Source organism: Gordionus sp. m RMFG-2023, chromosome 2, assembly GCF_954871325.1.
Source record: "Gordionus sp. m RMFG-2023 chromosome 2, tfGorSpeb1-WG-v2, whole genome shotgun sequence".
Taxonomy (NCBI): Eukaryota; Metazoa; Nematomorpha; class Gordioida; order Chordodea; family Parachordodidae; genus Gordionus; species Gordionus sp. m RMFG-2023.
In genome coordinates, this window is record NC_088776.1 from 9,949,459 (window position 1) to 9,974,504 (window position 25,046).

General features: G+C 26.3%; 1 protein-coding gene and 1 long non-coding RNA gene across 6 annotated transcripts in view; one reads left to right on the top strand and one right to left on the bottom strand.

Annotated features, from left to right (window-relative positions):
• Positions 1 to 25,046, bottom strand: part of LOC135924876 (potassium voltage-gated channel protein Shal-like) — a 45,882-nt gene that overhangs the window by 17,661 nt on the left and 3,175 nt on the right. For all 5 annotated transcript variants that reach the window (XM_065460004.1, XM_065460005.1, XM_065460003.1 and 2 more), the window contains one exon: positions 9,382 to 9,544. In XM_065460004.1, coding sequence (XP_065316076.1) covers positions 9,382 to 9,544 — 163 coding nt within the window. The remainder of the gene's footprint in view (positions 1 to 9,381; positions 9,545 to 25,046) is intronic.
• LOC135924879 (uncharacterized) lies at positions 3,710 to 6,311 on the top strand. The gene is made up of 3 exons (XR_010571431.1): positions 3,710 to 3,825; positions 6,061 to 6,123; positions 6,183 to 6,311. It is a non-coding gene; the product is annotated as an uncharacterized LOC135924879 (long non-coding RNA).

The window sequence follows — 25,046 nt, forward strand, 5'->3', positions numbered from 1 at the left end:
ATTTTATATAAATTGGATGGTATGAAACTGAACATATTATGCCATTGGGGTAATAAACTTAAAATGCCAAATAAAAAGTTAGATCATATCTTTGAGAATAAATAAAAAATTTAGATTTGTCAACTATCTTCTTCACCATAGGGACTTCTAAATTTCCCTAAATCAATCAAAACAAATTGCCTTCTATCTGCTCCTAACAACTACCCCCTTCTAAACCATTCAATTTCATGACAATCTTGTTTCACCCCCCCCCCCCCACCTATATTAGGAGTCCTGGAATCGTCATGCCCATTGGCCAAAGCTATAACTTCTGTTGTTGGAAACCAATGGCTAATTCCATGGAACTAGCTTCTTCAATTCTTTGATCTAGAAGATCGGATCCTTGCCCCCCCACTCTATTCAACACGGAAATATTAATTACATTTTTTTCAGGAATCCAAATTCTCGAAAAGAATGATCTAAGAATTTATTTTTGTAAGATTAGAACATCTTCCCTAGAATAATTTTTCCTTATAATCTATTACTATTTATTACCTCTACCATAACACCAGTTTTCATTACCATCTCGAATGCAATATGTATAAAATTAAAAAATTGGAAAATATATAGTTTTGATTAATATTTGTTTCTATGTCATATTGCTCTGCATTCACGGATACGGAAAATCATACTGAAAGCGATTTTTTAAATTTTAAAAAAAAATGTTTTGATCGGAATATTTCCGCATGTATAAAATACTAATGAAATGAATCGACGTGCAAACTACAAAGTGGCGCTACAGCTGTCTCCTATGTGTGGACGCTTTTTAATGAATTTAATGGATGAATCGCTAATCTAGTAGCATATATACATCATTGATTTGCACTGAATTTCAAGCAATTTTGCCTCGAACTTAATTTTATACCTGTTCTTAATTTATAATGATTTTTAAGGGGATTTTTCATATAAATTTTTTTAAAAAATACACAAAATGTTTATGGCGAAAAATACTGAATTTCTTAGAGGGTAGGTTCGTTCCACGCATGCTATTCCGGTTAAATCGCATTATTTAAAATAAAATATCATCTCCTCGATTGATGATTATACTATATATCTCAATATTAAAATTTTCCCCCTAGTATATACCATCAAAAAATAAAGTGAAATGACTACCAAACATAAATTATTAACTTGACATTAATAATCGTAATTCCGGGAATAATACCTAACTCAACCCGTCCCCCTCTCCACCAAAAACTATTAGAGGATTAATACCATTGTTATAATATTACAAATTTAATATGTGTTCATTTGCCTCTTTTTTTTCGTTACGAATTTGTATAAAAGCTTTACTACATACATATACAAGCAAAAACAATCTTATTTTGGGATAAGATTATCGGGGTTGTCACTTGTTTTTACAATCTCAAGGTGTTCAAAAAATTTTTTTTAGCTAACATTTTCAAAATGACCTTCTTTTTGGCATAAGAAAGAATTTTTCAAAATTTAGAGGGGGCTATTCAAATTTTTCGGGGGAGGGGGTCGCCCCTGCACCCCCTCCTTAGTGACGCTATTGAAGATTACGTTATACCTTAATTATTATAATATTCAATATTTTATATCGCTTATTTTTTGTATAATATTCTAAAAAAAACTATTAATTATGCGTTGTTAATGACACAACTTTTATTTGTTACACAAGGGAAAGTGCTTATATGGTATTATTTGAGTCTGAACAACGTGAATTAGAACCTAATAGTTTTTATGTGTCAATGGTTAACCAGGACTTTATTTATATATTTTAAACAAAATTAAGAGATAATTAAACAAAAACTAATTTATCAGGCTCCTCCCTTAAAATAAAGGCATGAAGAACAAATGAAATAGGAGTAAGTATTTTCTTATAAATAATGGAAAATCAATATAATTTCTCCTTTTCACACAACAGGAAGATATTGAAAAAGATCCAATTTAGAAGTGAAAATAAAATGGTTTGATAATTTAATTAAATAAATTTTAGATTATTATTATTAATACTACAATGAACATGAAATAATACCGTTATTACTTTGGACAAAAGCTTAAAAAAAAAGAAGAGATCGTATTTTAGAAAATATTTTTTGTAGTATTTGTCGTAGGGATTTAGCGAATTAGGTTGTTTATGCTTCATTGATCCCGGGTTTAACAAATTTTTAAATATAAATCATTTTGACTGATTTTTCGAGTTGACTGTTACATATAAATAAAATACGCAAAAACAGGTCTTTTAAAAGAAAAATTTTTTAAAAATGCACCCTCTAAAAGATTTAAGTTTTTAAACTTTGCTAAAACCAAAGATTTTTTGAACCTCATATAGATTAAAATAGAGAGCGATTGATATTTTTTTTATCTAAATATACCTACCAAAATTTCTGTATCAGGTCAATTTTGTACGCGAATTAAAGCAAAAGTGTTATCGCGAAACCAAATCCGCAAATTTTTATCACGAAACCATACGGCCTAAATATTTTAGAGCGCTTACGTTTTGGCGAAAATTTGATCGCGAACCCATTTAAACAAATTTTTTACCGCTAATGTATTATAGCGAGGTCATTTAGCGCATTACCGCTGAGCAATAAATATATTGCGAATACATTTATTTAAAGGAAAACAATATTATCAATAATAATTTACCCACAATGCAAATTATTTTAAGGATCTTATATTAGCTATCCTCTATTCATGGCTTCCCCTCCAAAAAAAGGAAAAGTGCCAATCAAAAAAGAAAAGGTGTAAATCATAAGAGGGAAAAGTCCGATCAAAAAAGTAAAAGTGTCAATCAAAAATGGAAAAGTGTCAAACAAAAGAAGGAAACGGGCCAAACTAAAAAGGAGAAGGAAAACATAAAATTGACGACTACTTCTAATTAGAACAAATTTAAAACAAAGGTCATATAAAAAATACAATTAACTATTACAAAAATATAGTGCATACTGCCTGCATATATATATATATAAATATTTTTTAAAAAACCCACTGAATTAAAAAAACAATAAAGAGATCGGCCTTGCATTGCTATATGAAACAGGCATCGTAATGGCTTGTTTGATAGAAGGCTTCATTATGATCGCCATTTATTTGGTTTAATTTTCTTCCTAATCATGTGACATCACCAAAAACACTAAGAGTATAATTGACAAGTGGATAAAAATTAACTTTCAACATAAAGGATTCATTCGATTCCAGATTATATGTAAGAATTATCACACCAACCTATCATGATAACTAATTAAAATAACTAACATCCCTCCATTTTTAATCATAATAATAGAGATATGCCCTAACAACAGATCCTCTTGACAAAACGCATTAATTATATTTATAATACGAATCAAAAATATTTTTTTAAAAAAAAAACAGAAACTCGGCCAAAATTTGTCTCTAAAATGAAAACTGTGATTATGATTATGTTTTTTTATTGCTCATAATATTTTTATTATTAAAATCATAGCAATTTATTCAAACATAATTATGCAATGTAGATATACTAAACTTTTACAAATAAAAGATTCTCTTTCTTAATCTAAATATGCATAATATTTTTCCGAAAATCCCTTTGAGATTTTAAAGGAAAAAAAATGGAATAACTTTCTTTGATATTAAAAGTTAATATAATTATTATATTTTATATTTTTATTTTTCAGGTTTTCTGTAAGATTAGAAATAGAAATGTTTTATCTATCCTTTCACTCAACTATATCCTGAAAATGAAATGCCATATGGAAAATATTATAATATTTGGTATTTAGGAAAGGAAAAACTTATGGATTCAAATGTTTAAAGTACAAAAAAAAGATAGGAACAGGGGTTGGTTGAATTACCTTATTTTATTAACCATTATACAGTAATAATATGATCTGTTGTAACACATTTTCATAATGTGAAAAAACATTCTTATAATAGTTAAATAACTTTTGATAATTATTGTAAAAAATATTTTGATATAAATTAAATTTTTTTTTTAATTTTTAAGTTTTTAAACTTTAATGAAGACTAACATCAAAGTTATGAATTAAATAGTTTTTTTTGGATACAAGTTTAAGTGGAAAAATGAGAATTCAAAAAAATTTTTTTAATAAAAAAGTTCTTAAACTTTAATGAAGACTAACGTCAAAGTTATGAATCGAATATAGTTTTTTTTTATGTTTTAGACATAAGTTTTTAAGTGGAAAAATTAGAATTTTAAAAGATATTATATAAAAAAAATTTCTAATATTTTTACAATACCTTTTTTAAATTTAAAGCATTATTCCAATATTTTAATTTTACTTTTAGTTATCCAAAGAATGGAAATCAGGATAAGAAATTTGAATAATTTCTTAAATAAACATGAGTGAAAACTCGAATTTAGGGTTTTCAGATAATTCTTATTTGTTCAGAATTTTTTATGATCAATTCGAAACACAAAAATAAAAAAAACCATTTATTATTTATTTATTCTTTGTAAATAAAATATTACACAATATAAATCAATTACAAATTCAATCATTTAAAGGAATGCATTGAATTCCCTCTTCAATAAACTTTATGGTGTGAGAATAAAATTTAAAAAATTATATGTAAAATATTTGCCTAAAATACTCGTAACAATTGAAATAACTTCATTTCGGTTATTGGGTTTAGGAGAATTTGATCTACATTGATTTTTAATTACTCCGTAAAAATTTTCTATCGGATTTAATTGCGGCGAATAGGGTGGCAAAAATATGATATTTGGATAATTCTCACTAATTATCCGCTCTCGATGTATAGGAGCATTATCCATTATAAGTAATGAATTTGATGGTAAAAGTGCGAATAATTCATCCAGGTATGCCCGCAGTAAAAGCCCCATCTACTATTGTGAATTTTTTCAATCCACTTATTCCTATTGTGCATAGGTTACCGGAAGTTTTTAAAAATAAAATGTTTTTCTCAAAATTTTCTTTCAAGTTATTAAAAGTTTTTTTAAAAAAGGATGTATTTTTTCTCAACAAGTTTTTACAATAATTACGGAAAGTTAAATTGAAGTGTCGGGGCTTCCGTTATGGGTAGAATGGTTGGTGGCACATCTCTATGATTTTTGGTATGCGTCATTTTAGGTTAATAAAAGCAACTACAACAATTAAATTTTAAATTTTATTTAATTTTAAAACCAAAAAAAAAAAAATAAGAATTATCTGAAAACCCTAAATTCGAATTTTCTTTCACTTATGTTTATTAAGAAATTATCAAATTTCTTATCCTGATTTCCAATCTTTAGATAATTAAAAGTAACATTAATATATTGTAATAATACTTTAAATTTAAAAAAATTTACAATGCATTTAAAAAAAAAATTATTCTAAAAATCTTAGAAAATTTTATTCTAATTTTCCCACTTAAACTTGGGTCTAAAACATAAAAAAATTATATTCGATTCATAACTTTGACGTTGATCATCATTAAAGTTTAAAAACTCTTATTATTAAAAAAATTTAAAAAATATTATGTCAAAATTTTTTTTAAATTTTATTAAAATGATTTTACAATAAATATGGAAAGTTATTTAACTATATAAGAATGTTTATTCACATTATGAAAATGTGTTACAACATATCATATTATTACTGTAGTTTCCGCTTATATATTCTATCAAACAAAGGACATGGAACGGAACATACCGAAAGTTTTCAGAGAACGGAATTTGGGTAAAACTTTAGAACGTGAAAGGATCCTTCACGGAACAGTTCTAAAACTTTACCAAATAGAATATTTAAAATCTTAATTTTTTTAAATTTAATTATATTATAGTGCTGTTAAACGGCTGGATTTGAGCCTTTAAAAAATGGTTGATTCAATATTTTAGCTAGAAATGAATCGCCTAAACCTCGAGATTTCGCTACTAGATGTCCAAATCTTTGTGCCACATAAGAAAAAAAATCTTCAGGCTTGCGTAATATTTCTCTGAATAAAAATTGAATTAGCCGTTTTTAAAAATCGGCTCAAATCGAACCGTTTAAGAACACTATTTATATTCAATTGTTCATTCACAAATATTCGTTTTTTATTTCTTAATTCCAGAATTCCAGTTTGCGTCAGAAAACATTATTAGGGGAGACCGGGGATAGTGTTATCCCGGGGCAGGTAATTTCTTAATTGAACTTTGATATTTAAAATTTAAACCATAAATGTATTTTAATAAGATTCTTCAATGATTCTAAAAATGTTTCGCAGAAATATGCTCAAGAAAAGGTCCTAAATGCATATTTAAATTTTAATTTAATAAAAATTTTTTATAAAAGTTACACAGACTAATAAATATCAATTCTAAACGATAGATATCTCGATTTTATCATGTATAAAAATATTGACAACATTTATGGTAATTCAATATCATGAAATTAAATTTTAATTAAATATGAAAACCTAGAGCAAGTTTTGACGGGGTGCGTTATGCGTTATTAACCATTTTACCACGAATTATTTTGAATAAAAAAATAACTAAACTATATCTATAAGAACTTTAGAAGACACGAGTTTAGGGGTCTAGAATGACAATATGAAGATAATTGACTTATTTTTTTTAAATATATGACATTTTTAAGTGACAACATGTAATTCCGAGTGATATATACATATAGATGAATCTTGTTGACAATTTAATTTATTACATAGGATTAACACTTTTATAAGAAAATTTTAAAAAATCTAAAAATAAAGAAGCGTTATGACAAGCAATGCGATAGGGTAATAGGGGCCCCGGGTGTTTTTCGTAATTCTTGAGTTTTTTTAATATTTTATATTAAAACAACCAAAAGATTTTTTTCTCAAAATTTCCACCGTAGATATACTTTGTAAGGAATAAAACTATGTTTAAACATTATTTTTGAAAATCATTTTTTGTATTATTGTGTAATTTTAAGAATTTAGATCATATTTAAAAAATAAATTTTAATCATAATTCAAATGATTTTAACCTTATTATAAAATTAGTAATTGTATAATAAAAGTTTTACATTTGAATTTATAATAGTTATCAAACTAGTGTTGAGAAAGTGTTTTTCAACAATAACTAAACAAACATAAATATACTTTTTTAGAAAATGTCGTAATTGTTACTAAATATGGTAAAAATTAATGTAATATATATAATAATGAAGTATAAATAAAGTTAGAAAAAATAGCAGCGAGTAATTAAGTAGGCACGCTATTTATTTTGTTATTTAAAAAAAAAATATTAAAATTCATTTATAATTTCATAATCAATTTTAAAATTATACTTACATTTTTAACACTTTAATTTAAATTTTAAAATCTAATTTTATATTTCAAAATCTGCATTTACAGTTAACGCGAATTGGCAACAAAGTATACAGAAAATTAATGCAAAATTATTATATTCATATAATATTTTGTATACCCGCCGCGTATTTGAGCTAACTGTGAACGCAAGGTTATATACATGATGAGATTGATATGAAAGAGAATTTTGAGACAGATGATAACAACTAAATTACACTAGAAAAAATGATATTGTGGAATTTCTTTTTCCTAAATTTGTTAAAACATTATTTTTCTAATAAATCAATAATATAAAATTTAAAAAAATCGGATTAAAATTTAGATGTATCAAATGTGGAGGGATAAAAATGTCCAATAAATCAAGCCGTTTCTAAGAAAAAAGTTCAAAAGCGCTTTAGTTATAAAAAATTAATTCATGCCTCAAATTTCAGAGAATATCTCAATAATTTTAGTGCAACAAAAGAGATTAAATACAATAAATGAAATTTAATTCAAACTTGTTTCTCGAATATTGGCTAATAGAGTCATAATTAATTTTTTTTAATTGATATTCTGTCAATTTCCTTAACAGATAATCCTTCATTCATTCATTTTATTAAGATCATTATCTTCTAGTAAGAAGATATCTTACCGGCAGACCGTGCAAAAATTTTGAATAGTTTTCAAAAAATGAAAGTGTCATTAATTTGGATCTATCAGATGACACTGACAAGTGATAGTGTATTTAAGCTGTTATGATAATGTAGAGATAATATTGTTATCGAAATATAGCAAAAATAAATAAAGCATGTAATTTACATTTTTAGTCATATTTTAATATCGATATTTTTTTACATGTTTGAATTTAAAATGCCATTTTATAGAAATAGATTAGAATAAATAAAAGATGAATTTAAATTTTAGCTAATAGAGCACTACTTTAAAAAGAAATAGAGGTAAAGGTAGGAGGGTATTTTTGTCTCCAAATAGAGGTAGGGGTAGAGCGCGTTGCTTTTAACACGCTACTATAAAAATTTGCGTTTAAAGACAATATAAAAGATGTTAGAATAGAGAAAAAAATGAATACAATATTTGGAAAGTTACCTTAATCTGTCAAAAACAAGGGTTCCGAGATTATGGTTGGATGGAGTGATGATAGATTATTATCTTTTATTCAAGGAATTAGTGTTGTTAAAAAGGTTGATTTTGGTATATATTTAAAAGTGGCTTGATTAAGATTTTACCCAAAATAATAACATGTAAGTCTCGAGATTTGGCAAATACATGACCAAACTTTTTCCCCTATAAGCAAAATTTCAAGGCTTAAATAATATTATTTTGTTTAAAATCTTAATTAGCCCATTTTTAAAAAGCGACCCCAAATGGGGCTTTTTAATAACACTAAAGGAACCTTCAGTGAGTTTACTTTCGGTAGCCCGAATATTAATGGGTTCAATATCCAAAAGAAATTACTATTACACATGAAAATTGCCCATGGATAAATCTGGAATGAAACCTATCTTTGCGGTCAACGTTAGTTCTACATTTACACTGTTTGTAAATATATGGCAGAGCAATTTTATAGCTAAACTCCAGTCAAATTTCGAATCTCAACTCGTCATTGGAAAGATGCGGATGGAGATTTATGAAGGGTAGTATTGAGGAATTCGGAACCCGATTTTCACTTTACATTAAAATACAATGAGATCGTTATAAAAAAGGATAATTTTAGCTATGGAGACATTATTGGGTAAAACATCTGAGTATTTTGGTACAAGAAGAAGTATTTGGAAAAATAAAATTATCCTAAATTTCACTTCGATAACAAGATGTGGATGAAAGGGGTATAAACTGGCGAATGTATGATTTGCAGCTAGGGGAAAGGCAATAAATAAGGCTTCCAATATGCAAAGTTAGGAGTGCTAATCCTTAGACTATTAGCTATGAATTTATAATGAAAATATAGGCATTTAATCAAATAAGTTTGAATCATTCTCAATTATTGTGTATAATTATGAAATATAACTATAAAAATTAATGCTTTTAAAAAGTAACTATTTGTGGCCATCCTATCTAATAAATATTTAACAATCCTTTTAGATTTTCTTTCAAAATATTAACCTTTTGGGCTCGGCGTTTATCGGCCCTTTGATTTTGATGGTATATTCGACTGAAGTTAGAGACTATAACCGGAACGGGTAATGCTATCACCAATACACCGCTCAATGAGCAAACGCCTCCAACTATTTTACCCGTTATCGTCTTGGGAACCATATCACCGTACCTTTAAAAATAAAAAGTTAATATAGTTATACCGTACCTTTTACGTTTCCCCACCCTAAGCCAATGACGATATTACCACCTACCCCCTCATTCCTACCTACTAAAATAAAAATGTATTTTCCTTCACTTTCCTTTCATTTCTATTTTCCCGAAGATCAGGGACGACGCATTTTTCATCGCAAATATCGAAAGTTGTTAAATCAGCCAAAAATCTTAAAATTTAAAAAATATCCTCCTCGATAATTATTTACGATTTATTAAAACCATAAATTTAGAAAAAAACAAAATAAAATTGTTATTTTCCTATTGAAATCTTCTTTTTTTTTTTCTAAAATATAAAACTTTCCGACAAGTTTCCTAAATTGAAATTTAAACTTGTTTGTTATTAAAACAAATAAACAAATTCCTTCCTTTTCTTCTTTTATTTAAGATATAATACTTACTTTATCCTAATTTTTTAGAGGAAAAAAATCATATATATTTAAAAAACTGAATTGTCTTCCAAAAAAAAACTTTTTTTTCTTTCATTATTTATTAAATTGATAAATATTTGTGTTTGAACCAAATGGTAATGACCATGAAACTTTATTTGGATAATATAATTAATTTTATATTTTCATTATTTTAATTTTCTTTTAGAACAAGAGTCGATGGCTTTTACATAAATGTAAATATACAGTCTAGAAAAGTCAACAGTTCAAGTGTTTTTGGTTTATTAGCACCCTGGTACGGTAAGGTCTTTGATTAAGTTATAAATTTATTATCTATAAAGATTTTTTTCTTTACAATAAAACATAAAATTTTATAATCATGAGCGGCACAGAATAAATAAGCTTACCCATTACGTATTCTGCATTCTAGCTATTCTTCATTTTGATGATTAGAATTATAATCTGCTTCACAGAGGATAAAATCATCTTCATTAAAAAATTTTTATGATTGCAAACATGTTTTCCTTAATTAAATATCTGGCAGCTTTTTACCCGCTTTACCTTGCATTCACATTAGTGCGACAAAATATGCTGTATTTTTGTGTATTTTTATATACTTCGCCACGGATTCACGCTTAACTGTGAATGCAGGTTAACATTGTTTTCTGGGATCTAGACGTCCTTTGATCATTTTTTGTATGCCAGATTGAGCATACATTTAAGATGTCTTTTCGCTTTGAAAGTATAAATTTAAATATTATTTGGATGAGGAAACAAAAATGTTCTATATGTATTTGTATCTTATTTATACATATTTATATAAAAGTAATAACTTATCCAAATATATCTGAAAAGTATCATTTAATAACTCTTCAATGACTAGCTTTGTATCAGATCTATTTTATAGATTTGGCCTGATCTGAAAATAAAAGACTAAATTTAACCTTACCGATTGCAAGAGAAATATATGATCGTATTCAGAAAGATCTTAACAGAGCTATAATTTATAGTTCTCTAGGTTAGTAATATTTATTTATCAAATTTATTTAAAAACTAGCATTGGTTTCTATTTTTGTATTTATTTAAAAATTGGATATAATATTCTGAATCAATAGTTAATCAAATTGGTATAAATAAATGAATCCAAGTTGCATACATAATATATTTTATCTGATCTAGTTGTATATATAAGCATGCTGATCCATATTTATGCATCATATATTTTATCAGTGGCGATCCAAGAGGGGGGAGGGTGTGGTAGGAGTTATGGAATGGGGAGAGGGGAGGAGGACTTCGCCCCATGCTCCAATCAGAAGGACCTTTAGCCAACTACTTTAACAAATTATAAATTAAAAAAATAGTAATAGTTATTATTATTATAATATAAAACTAACACCAAACGAAAGCTGAACAAATTTTTTTTATAATTTTGTCAAAAAAACATGTTTTTGGAAACAAATTTTAAGTGAGTTGACGTATATTAATTTTTTTCCTAATAGGATTAAATTTAAAAACTTAGATTTAATTAGGTTTCTCATAAATAGAATTGGACTCAAGTGTCTAGTAATCCGAAGAGCCCGGGTGTCTCCACATTTTTTCCTCACTTAACAAAACCCTTCCATTGCAGACCTCTAAAGTGTAATAGCGAATCAAACTCTTTTACTGATTAAGGTATTTTTTAAATAAAAACTTTAAATGAGATTATCGAGTTTGATAAAGATTAATTTTAAAAAAGGGAGGGAAATAAACCGTTATATTAAATGTATTATTGAAAACATATAATTGATTAATTTCATAAGATATTTCGAATATTGATTAATATAGGGTAAGGTACGTTCAAATTCAAAAAAAAGTAATAAAAATAAGAGGTTAACGCACTTTAGCCTCAACGGAACAGATAATACTAAAATGGTAACCTTGATATTATTATTTTATGACTTTCGACTTGCCCTTACACCTATATATATATTTTGGTTAATTTCAGGGATGTGAACCCTTCGATAAAAAAAAGGGGGTTCGGGTCCTGTTCTGGGTTCAGGAATAAAATATGAGAAAGGGTTTGGAAAACATAAAGAAATATTGACTAATAACATCCATTTTTTCCATTTATTTATTTTTTATATACTCCATAAAATACACAAAACTATTAATTTATAATTTAAATGTTTTATTTAAATCGCACACTAATAATATTAAATGGAAATATAAAACCAGCAAATTTTGTAAAAATGCTGCGGAGAAAAAAAAATTTAATTTAATTTTCAAAATTTTTGATAATTTTTGACACTTAGAACCCTCCGCAATTAAAAAGGGTGCGGGGTTGGGTTCAGCAAAAATACGAGGATGGATCAGGATCCGGTTCGAGTTCAAATCCCTTGTTTAACTTATAGTCAAAATTATTAGTCAAACTCCTCGATATTTTTCTAAATGTACAAAAAAAAGATACCACCCCATTTTTAAGTTCTAGAACTCTCCTTTATAGTGAAATTAATCAAAAGGTATCTTCCTTAAACTGGCCAAGAAAAAAATACTGAATATTGAAAAGGACAACTCATTTAAAATATGAAAATCAATTTCTTTTCATTTTAAAATATATCCTTATAGTTTCATGAATATTAATATCAATCATACTATATACTGCACAAAATATACCAAAAATAAATTATCTTTTTACATAATTTAGATATTTTATACTTTAGACTAACTAATTTGGCATCGTATTCCAAAATTATCATAATTTCTGTAAAACAATTGTTGAATTGAATAATATGTAATATCTAGTATCTTATCTAGTATCTTATCTTATATTATTCTTCTTTTTTTAAAAAAAAATATTTTTATACAAATTAATGATTGTTTGTGATCGTAATTTATACGTATATATTTTGATTTTCTGTTAATTTAGATTAAATATCTTGTCATTTGAATTTAAGTTATATACATCTATTTTAGCTAAAAGAATATCCGAAACCCCATCCCTACAGGAAAAATATTTTCAAATATCTCCATGGCAGGTTACGTTTTGGTTAACTCGGATATGGTAAAACATTTTTATTACAATTTTGACTAGGAGTAAAAGGTTCATAACATAAATTTTGTCCTTGCTCAGTTCGGTCCGTTGGTATTTTTACTATAAAAAGGAGATGTTCCTAGGAACGTGTCAGGAGAAGACGGTAGCGGCCCTATTCTTAATTTCTTCGTAATGCTCACATTAATTCAAATTTAGTGATCCACTTCAATTTGAACTTTTAATTTAATATTCAATATTTTCAAATGCCAGAAATCTGAGTTAAAAGGCATTTTGTCCATGTCTTGATTCGTCTTATTTATAAAAAGAAATCTATTTATCCGTCTATATATCCTCCTCTTAAACGAATAAAAAGAACGAGGGTAGGGGAGACCGGGGTAAAGCGATTGACGGGGTAACAATGTTAACGCGAATAACTTTTTAACCATTGAGTATAAAGACCTTAAATTTAATGTGAAGATGTATTTTTATATCTAATTTCTTACCTATGTTCATCTTTTAAAAAACTTACCTGGTTTTATATATTTTGTCAAAAAACTGTTTTTTACCCAAAAAATATAAAAATCATTCTCTAGTATATTTTGCTTTTAGTAAAATTTACATATCCTCAGGATTCAAAATTTGGCACACATGTTCCTTAATGTATTAGCTATAAAATAAAATTTATCTGACATCTTTAGCTATATTAGAAGTCACGCAATAACGATATTTATAATATATGTCACCTAGGGGTAAAGCTGTTATGGGTAAAACGGTTAAAATATAAAATTATTCACATTAATTTTTCATTAATTCATTTATTATAATTTTTAGTATCAATCAAATAATGAGAAATTTTAAAAGAAAAACCATATACAGAGATGTAAATATAATAAATGAAGCCATAAAATATAAAATAACAAATAATACTTCATTAAATTTGTCTGCTAAAAAATTTAACATACCTTATACAACGTTGAGAAGGAGATGTAAAATTGGTATTAAAAGTTCAGATCATCATAAACAAATATTTACAAATGAAGAAGAATCTAGATTGTGTGACTACATATTAGAAGCAAGTAGGTCATTTATGGGATTAACGCCTAAACAAGTAATTAAATTATATTGTTTGTATTATATTGTATTTCATAATTTTAATCTCAATTTAAATATCAGGTAACTTTAATAAAAATGCTCAATTGAAATTATATTGTATTTCATAATTTTAATAATGCTCAATCTAAATATCAATATTAATTTGGTAACTTTAATAAAAATGCTCAATTGAAATTATATTGTATTTCATAATTTTAATAATGCTCAATCTAAATATCAATATTAATTTGGTAACTTTAATAAAAATGCTCAATTGAAATTATATTGTATTTCATAATTTTAATAATGCTCAATCTAAATATTATTAATTTGGTAACTTTAATAAAAATGCTCAATTGAAATTATATTGTATTTCATAATTTTAATAATGCTCAATCTAAAAATCATGTGGGGCAACAATTTCAGATTTATGATATTCCAGGAGTGTTAACAAGGGCAGTGAGATCAAATAATATATTAAATGGATTCTTAGCATGTGGCATATTTCCTTTAAACCCAAATATATTTACAGAACAAGATTATATCTGCTGTAATAATTCAAATGCTAACTCAAATATTGAATTTGAAAATAATGATGAAAATATTACAGTGACTCAAAATCTTACAGTGACTCAAAATAATGATAGTGATTTATCTATATTATTGAACGAAATTGTTCCAGATGATATTGATGAACCTTATCATGATATGTTACCATCATGCTCAAAAAATTATAATAAAGTATTCAATCCTTCATCTATAATACCTATTCCAAAATTATTCAATATTTCATCGGATAAAATATCTAAAAAAAAGAATTCAGAAATATTAACATCTACACCTTATAAAAAAAAATTATTAATTCAGAGAAAAAAAAGATATCAAAAAATAATTGTTTATGTGTTATTTGTAATAAAAACTATAAAAATAGTCGCGAGGGCGATGAATGGCTAAAATGTACAATGTGCCTTGAATGGGCACATTCTAAATGTGCTAATTATGATAATTATTTTACATGCCCTTATTGTATCGATTAGTTTTTAAATATAAATCATAAATAAATCTTAAATTTGTAATATTTGTTAAATAAAACAATAAATATGTGTCAAATATTATTTTAACCACTTTACCCTAGTGCTTATCCATTTTACCCTGTACCCAGGGTAAAATGGCGAAAATGAGTAGTTTTACATAACTAATCATAGCTCCTAAAATATTATAGGTAGAAGGCTACACTTTTTTTTATCTTGTAGAAGAGAGATGGGGCTACACATTGATCTATAATTTGTTGTGTTTGACTCTTGTTTAAAATTTTTATGGTAAATATGCAAAATGCCTATCTTATATTTAGTATCACTTAAAACAAAACGGAATAGGGTGTCCTAGCTCAAAATATGAATAGACTAGTTTAAACAAAAATTCAAAACTAAATCAGAATACGGCATTTAATTTTTCAGTCACAAAGTATACTAAAGCATTTCTGTCGCGTATTGTCTTAGAAACGTTTAAGAATTTTGTGTCCTCTTAATCCAATTATATTTAAAAAATAATACTTGTTCCCTATGTCTCTTAAATTAGACACTAAAATAGGTATATATCGTTGGCTAAATATTAAAAAGTTCTATATCTTGTAAAATGCTTTTGTTTTAATAAATGAATTCTTCAGTACCATACTCTTTATATCCAAAACAAAAATGTTGAGATATAATTGAGAATAATCCCTTATTTGAATTATTACATTGTGATCTAAGAAGATGCTTTTTTTAAAAACTCTCCTAAATAATTTTAAAAATTGGATATAGAACAGTATAATATTCAGCTGACGATATATATCTATTTATCTTGTGTGAATCGAATTTTAAAGAAATCTTTTATTTTGTAAAATACCTGAAAATTTTATTGTTTTCTGTTATCAAGAAATAAGTCAGAGATTGGTAATTTTAATGTCCATTGGGTATCTGGAAACGGATGAGAAGATGACGCAAAATGGATTCAAAAGAATCATTAATAAATGATGCTTATATATATTTATTTTATTAGATGTGCTAATAATTGATAATATTAGAAGTATAAGTTTTAACATAAAAATTCGGCTCTTTGATCATTTTTTCAGGTCTCTAGGCCTGTCTTTAGGGCGCGTAGTGCCAAATCTAGAGGTCACACAAGAAAATGGCCAAAAACGAGAATAAAGTGCAGAAACTTGTCCGTCAATAAAATAGTTAAAATTTAATATATACTTTTTTTAAAAAATAATTTATAAAATTCAAAACATAAACTAGGTTATAACTTTTATAAATTTATCTTTTATTATATTGATCAATAAGCCTCAAAAAAAATTCTCCCTTAAAGTGTGTAAAAAAAATCCCAAAAGTATACGAATAAAAAATATCATAGGCAGATTTAATTTTGTTAAAAAAAAAATTGGATAAAAATTATTAAAAATTATATTTAAAAGACGCTGTAATTCGTATGGAATCAACTTTTCGCGTTTTCTGTTTCCAGGTATAAAAGTGCACATTATATTAGTAATAATGTACTAATCGTTAAACCTACATAAATAATCTATTGTAATCGTTTTCAAATTTAGCGCAACCAATGCCACAAGTCTATTTGACAACTTTTATACTACCGCTCCTGAATTTTAAAAGTATCAAAGCTACAGTCAGGGATATCGAATATCATATTTTAAAATAAGAAGAAAAAAAAGTTAAATTTTTATAAGTTTAATGTTATATGTTTTTCGTTCTATCTTGAATTCTGATTCCAATTTTTTAAATTTTCTATATTTGCTAATAAAATTTTTGTTTATGGGCTGCATCTTAATATGAAATTCAGATTCATTCAAATTTCAGAAAATATAGCCCATTCAATATATAATGAGATTTTAAATATTTTACTTCTAGATGGTATATAAAATAAACCGAAAAGAACAAATAATACCAATATAGATCGTGAAATCATAAGATCGAAAATTAATTTTATTAGAAGTAATAGAATTGGTTGAGGTACTATACTAAATATGCACTAATTAGTAATTTAAGTTTCAGGGAGAATGCTTCCAGAAGTTTGGCTGACTTCACGTTTAAGGCGTGATATCATAGTTTTTATTTGGCTTATAATTCGGTTTTTTTTGTGGTTGGTATAAGGTATTAAATGTTAACGCAAACAAGTTATTTAAAACTTCTAAATTCTCCGTTCTGACATTCATCTGGCATTTTTTCTCTCATTTGTTAAACTTTTTCTTAATACTATCTGCCAAACAGACTAAATGATATACAATTAAGCACTACACATTGGTAAAAACTTTCAGAATAAATGTTTTCAGCAGATTTTTAATCGTATGATTGGTCAAAATTTATGATAATAAATTTTTTTTCTTCCATGCTGGCTCTATGCGAGTTAATGCACTCGTGGGCCCTAATAAAACACGAAATAGTGTCAAGGATTTGAAAATTAGGGCTTCTAATTATTCAGCCAACTTTAATGGAGATAATATATTGATATCACATATTTAAAATAGCAAATTAGAATTAACCACGGGAAAATAAAAAATATGTAATCAGAATTCTTTATTAGCGGAATATGGCGATTTCATATGAATTCAGCAAAATTTTTGCGAATCCACACTCATTAATATACCACTCCGTAAATCAAATCGCAAAACTTTTATCGCGAATCAATACTCTACAAAATTTTAAGCAAAGTCATTATTGCCAAACGCAAATTTCCAAGACAATATAGCGAAAACAATATTATATAACTTAACAAAATGAAAAATTTATTAAATAATTGTGATGATGAAAAATTTTATATGTTTTCCATAAGGATTCTGGAGTAATAATAAAATTAAAAAACAAAGAAAACAACTGTTTTAAAAAGGGAAACTTTTTTCGACCATAAATATACCGGATTCACAGCTGAATAATTAGAGAAAATTTTAATAGTTAGTCCAATAAACCCTTAACTTGATGTCTAAGCTTAAACTGTTCGAAAAAGTTGTTTAAGCCCTCCCCCACCTGCATTCCTGTGGATCCGAAGATTAAGAATGATAATTCAAAATCCACGTTGAGATTTATTTCTCACCTTCCCCTCCTATTTATAATAATGAGGATAATTAATGACCTTACTTTTGTATGAATTGATAATATATTTTGGCCTTGCATTTTATAAATAGTTCTAAAGTTAAATTAAAATTTTGAGATGTAATAGCAGGTAAAACCAAGTTAACAAAGCTACTGGTCACACTTTAAATAACTCTAATCTGGGCCGAGTTTGGGCTTCAGAAAGAAACTGGAAATCAAACCAGTTTTTTGTGCCTCGACACGACAGGGATGTAATATCTCTTAGCTACCAAACAAAAACCCGGATTTATTTTCTATATAATCCATTTTTATAATCTGATTACGAATTTTTTTTAAAAAATAGACTTTATATTCATTTAATTTTTCCAAAAGTTTATAGAGGATTTTGATATCGTCATTTTTTATAATATAACTTCATATTAGTTTTCATTAACTTGTCGAGATTTCGATAATGTTTATAGCCCCCCCCCCCCACCCACCTTCCTCATACATAAATGCGAGGACTTAGAGTATTGATTAAACATTCAATTTTTTTATTTTTCTTCATTTTAATAAAAATTCCTAGTTTTACTTCTTCTTCAGAAAGAAGTTGGTAGATTTAGGTTAATAATCTTACTAAAACAAAAATCAATTGAAGATTTCGATAAGAAGAAAATTGATTCAAAAATATTAAATGAAAATGATAATATTTAATATGAATCAGAACAAAACTGCCACGGAGAGCGAAACATTAGTTATTGAATAATAAATTTAAAAAATATAATAAAATTAATAATATAGATTCATATGACTATTATATATAAAATAAAATAAATATTGTCTTAAAAACATTTATTTGAATTACAGACTCGTATTTGACTGGTCAGAAGAAAAGGATTCTAAGACCAAAAAAATTTTCCAATTTTTTTATACAAACTAATTAACAATTTAATTTAAAATTTTTAATTTTCTAGATATAAATAAATAAAAACCTTTATTGGAAAACAATATTACTGAAGAGGGATTGGAAAATGAAATTGAGATTGCTAAAAAATTATTTGTTAAAAGTTTAGAAAAATATAAAGATTGTGTTACATCAGATTTCAAATTTCTGTACCCATACAAAATTGCATATCCAAATGTTTTTCAAATATTCTACAATCATCCGAGTCAACTTTTTCATCATTAAAGAGAAATATTAAATCCGATATCGAGTGTGGAAATGTTTTTAAGGCATTACATCTCAGCCAAAATTATATTGATAATGCTTTATTTTTTATTTGTTTTACATTGCTCAATCATTGATCAAAATTATATGTAATATAGTTATAAATATTTCCTAATTATGTAAATTTCATAATTGAATCTCTAAAAAGTATCATACAAGCACAATTAAACTGTATCAACGTTATTATGATAAAATCATTGAATCAATTTTCCAGCTAAAAGTCTCTCATTTTTCTTCTAATTTTATAAATATATTTTTTATATATGTGCCATTTTTCAAAGAAAATCGTTGTATATTTTAATTTTATGTTCGAAAACTCAAGTATTTGTTCTATGGTGTTAAAATTCTTAACTGCCAATGAATACAATATATCACTATAAAGAAATTATTTTTTAGTAAAGTTGATAACTTTTTAAAATAACGATTAGAAATCAATTTTTTAAAAAAAGACAACCATAATTATTTTATATCGCCAAAAACTTACAATATGTGGGTCTAAAGACCTCCAATAAAATATAGGGGATTAAGCCCCATTAAATTAATAGTGCCCCTTCCATTTAGTAAAATCCTGGCTACGCCTATTCTAAGACAAGTATAAAATAATTAGACATTATTTATTTCCACTATATACCAATAATTCTCTCTTCCTTCAAAAATAATTACAAATTCATCTTATTCAATAAAATATTTAGAAACTTTTTTGATGATAACTTAATTGAATTACGGAAAGAAGCCAAAAGGAGGCGCTCAAAATTTTTAAATAAAGAGTACAATTATATCAGAAAGTTATGTCGATGTGCATTATGTAAAAAAAAAATTACAAATTGTGAGCAAGTTATTATTGAATATGCTTCTTTTTTTTAACATTCGCATCATATTCATTATTTAGCATTAATGTTTTCAAGATAATAACTTCGGCAAAAAAATCGTTATAAAGGGCCGTTCAGGGTTTTAGCCGAAATAAAATCGCGATAACGGATTCGTGATATTAACATCGCTGTAAATGTTTTGCGAAAGTAAATTCCAGTGTTGGTTAAGCAATATTACCTTCGCTCTAAAATTCCTTCGCGATATACGACACGTGCGATAAATGTTTCGCTGAATTGACCTGATACGGTAACCCCCCAACCTCTTTGGATAAAACTTGGTTATGCCAATATGTTCTAATATGTTTCTCCAATTATGGATGGTGTGAATGTGTAAGATAAAAATAAAGGAAAAAGTGCTAAGGTTAAAAATGAGAACATCTGATAGAAACTACGATTAATAAGATAAATAAATGTAAATATAATTAAGTTAAGTAATATATTGATAATTACCAGCGCTATATAATAAAAAATTGAAATGCAAGTCAAATTACGCTAGCAAGAGATGGAAGATCTGTTCAAAAAATGGATAGTTTATTAGTAGTAGTTTGCTTTATTTCTTATATGCGCCTTTTTAAAATGAATAAATTTTAAAATTTTTAGTTTTAAAAAAAAACCAAAAAAAAACATTTAAATGTGAAGTGAACCATTTGTTGCTTAATAAATTTTTTTTATGATCCATCGATTAACAAAAACAACAAAAAAAAATTAAGCCAAAATATATTTTGAAAAAATGAGAAAAAATTATATTTAAAAAAATGGAATTTGCAAGAAATTTATTTTGAGAAAATTTAATCTTGAGAAATACGTAATTAAAAAAATGAGTAAGGGGGTAAAAATGATTTGAAAATGTTATGGTGGGAAAAACCTTATTTTAATTGAGGTTTTAACATTTCTGACTAGGTAATTTGCTATGATGGAGTGTTTGAAACCTAGACAGGTGAAGGCAAATAAATGAAATAATAATATTGATCTTATAAGAAGTGCCACTTAAAGGCGTATCATTTCTCTCCATTTCTTTTTCCCCTCTTCCTCCCTCTCTCACTTCTTCCACTTTTTCTGTCCTTCCCCCTATCTTAGTCTTTTTCTAACTCTAAAATCGATCATTAGTTTTTAAAAAAATTAAAAACATAAAAAAAAATTTTCTTTTATTAATTAAAAGATCAAAAGATTTTTTTCAAAGGAAAAACCAGTTAAATATTGAAATTTATTCATTTGTTAATTACTTTTATTTTTATGTTACGATTTTATAATACTCCTTTACTATAAACGTTTAGTTTAAAAAGTATAATCAATATAATAGTTATTTTTAGACGTAGCATAGCACATTTTTTTTTAATGATAAGCTTCTTAGGGAAGAAATGGAAGTGGACATTATACTTTACAAGAATCAGCAGCTAATGTTTTCGAGTTTTCTGGTGAATAGATATACCTTTCGAGAAAAATATTGAAGATGTCAAAATTTTCATTCAATGGGCAAAATGTAATCCTTTATATATAAAAAATAAATAAACCAAAAAACAAACTTTTAATGATAAAATTTTAAACTTTATAAAAAAATAAATCAAAACGATAATAATAATCAGGAATTATGCACCAATTAAAATAGATATTAATGATTGTGGATTTTATCAAACTTAATAATTTCTAAAATAATTTCGCAGAGACCAAGTCCCTGGACGATTTTGAATTGTAATAAATAATGCATATTACTATTAAATTAAAAAAATATTTAAAAAAATTGGCTTAAGTAACACATCATATTAATTTCTTCCTTCCTTCCTTCATTCTTTTTTTTCTTTCTTTTCTTCTTACCTTCTTATTTTTCTCTTCTTCTAAATCAGAATACTTATACACAATAAAATTCAACTTCTGTTTCAAGACAACTAGAAAAAAATATTTTTTTTAACGATAATATATTTATATAAGAAAATTGTTCAGCTAAAAACTGTTAGAGTTTCCAATTTAAACGAACTCCTGGTAAACAAGCTAAAAAAAAAAAAATAATTAATAGTGTAAAAGCAAAAAAAAATTTCATCGAAAAATGAAAATAAAAAATGTTTTTCCTTTTTTGAGAAAATATGCATTCCAATAGAAAGTGATCTAAAAGTAACATGCGAAATACCATGGGTATAAAGGAAATCAAACAGCGGTACTATCTTTTACACGTAGATAGCGTCATTAAAGCACATCCTATCAGACTAAAAAAAATAACAGGCAGGAAAGTAGTTGGACCTCTAATTACATGTAAACAAATCTTTAGAATAATAATAGGGACTTTATATCTAAAAACAAATTTTGGGTCTCCCGAAATAAGGTTATAGTTTTCGGAATTCATGTTTCTTTGCTATATATAACAAAAAATTTCTTACAGATTACTTCCTTGCCTAATAAAGTTTACATTAAAAATAAATAAGTGAGAAGATAAAAACAAACAAAAAAAATAAGGTTTTATTACGTCGCTTTGAATATTAGATTAACATTATGAAGCGGCAATTAGGTCAACACATACCAACACTCAATCGACCAATGATATGCAGATCGATCTTAAAACTACACATTTAAGACAAGATTTCTTTTAAGTTTGAATGATTTTATTTAAAAATCGGTTTCCTAAAATACAATACAAATGATATCAAAATGAAAAATATTTTAAAAAAATTAATAGAATATAATAAAAAATTATATGAAAAATAAAAAAAATATGTATATAAATTTTATATAAAAAAACATTTAAAAAACTTTAAAAAGTGGTACATATTACCCTAGAAAGGAGTAAATACTTAGGAAATATGACAGGCAGATTTAAAGAGAAATCTGCTAAAACGAAGGTAGAATCCTTTGTTGTGGTCACCTGTTCTGTTTCCTAAGGTGTTGATAACTATTGGTATGAACACCGTTTTTGTGAGGCCGGAATATATTTTAAAGACAAAATTGCTTAAAATAAATATTTTAATACAACTTGAAGAATACTTTTTAGAAAATAGCATGTTTCAAAAAATGTATTTTAAAATACTAAATACCCACAAATTTTTTTTAAAAAAAAGAAGCATTTACAGGGTTTCCTATCCAAAATAGGAAAAGTTCTAATTAAAGAAGGAAGTTCAATCATATAATGAAAAGGCCCGATCAAAAGGGGAAAAAGTCCAATCAAAATAGGAAAAGTACCAAAGGCTTAGGAAATCCGATCAAAATAGGAAAAATGTCAAAAAAAGGAAAAAAACTTGCAGTGCAATGGATGGTAGCAATCGACACAAATGGAGGGTACCACTGCACTACAGTCAAAGCGAAGAGCTATGGATATGCGTAAGTCATGAAGAGGCTTAGATTAGAACTGGGGATGGCTTCCAATCATTCTTAGCCAGAGTTTGCATTTTATAAGAAAAAAAAATTGAATTTAATGATTTTATGGCATTAACAACCTATCAGCAATTTGTAAGTAAATAAATTCTTCACTTTGCTATTAAAAGATGTTTATATTTAAATTTATATCATCTCTTTATTTAATTATTTTTCCCGTCTATTTTTTTATATTCTATTTAACCTATAAATAAAATTCACACAATTCTGATAATTACCTTTTTACTAAATAATTTCTTCACCCTCCAAAATATGGAATATTTATTTTTATATTATTTAATTGAAAAAAATATATAAATAAATTTATTTTACATTTAAAATGGTCGAAAAATGACAAAAAAAAATCGATATTTTTAAATTTTTTTCTTTTACATAAAGTAAAAGTTTAAATTTTGGGATCAGCAAGTGGCAATATATTAGTATAAAATAGAGATAAATGGGCATTTTCTAGGGAAATCTTCTTCACGAAATTGAGTACATATTTAAAGGTTTCTGGACAATTAGAACTTCTCTATTTAGAGAGAAACGGAATATATATAATTTTAAACGCATATTGAATCCTTGATGGATTGGCTTTTTTTTATCAAATGATTAATGATAATATATATTGAGTTTTTGAGCCTATTATAAAGCAAGATAAGATAAAAAAAAAAAAAATTTGCTAGTGCGAATGCAATTTGACGATGTAAAAATGCAATGTTTAAAAATAAATCTATAAATAAAATAAAATAAAAGACATTCATAGTCAATTGTATTGTAATATATATATTGTACTTTAAGGTTTAATTAAATATGATCTATTATAATTGGTGTGAAGTTGGTAATTATTCAATGTGATAGAAGGGAAGCGGGAATTTTTTTTCGGAGATAATTCGATTTGAAAATGGGAGGGGAGGGAATACTTCATTCATTCGTGAAGAATGTCCGAAAACCAATTTAAAAAAATAAGCGGGACCTGCTGACCCATTAAATAAAAGTTAAACGTGTGTAAGGGGCTGAAAAGAAATTACGATATTAATAATTAAAACATTTATTCGTTTCTAAACTTCGATTTCCCCTAGAAAGCATTTGTAAAAAAGGGCCAAAATTATTTAGAATGACCAAATCGGGGCTGGGTCAGACCCAAAAGTATAAAACCCATCTGGCCTGGGTGAAGCTTAAATTCTCTAACACCGGGGGGGGGGGGGGGGTCATTTACATTTACGAGGGAGTGGAGACTCAGCGAGATACCCTCTTAGCCAACATATATATATAGGGTCATCGGTTAGAGCTTTAACCTCATTGGCTAGGGCATGCCTCTGCAAGTTTAGGTACGATATTACATACAATTCACCATTTGTACATTACTTTTAAATGGATTATATATTTTTATATTTATTTAAATTTTTGGTGGGAAAAGTTGAACAATATTATTATTAAATTGTGATATAAGTGGTGGATAATGAGTCTATTCTC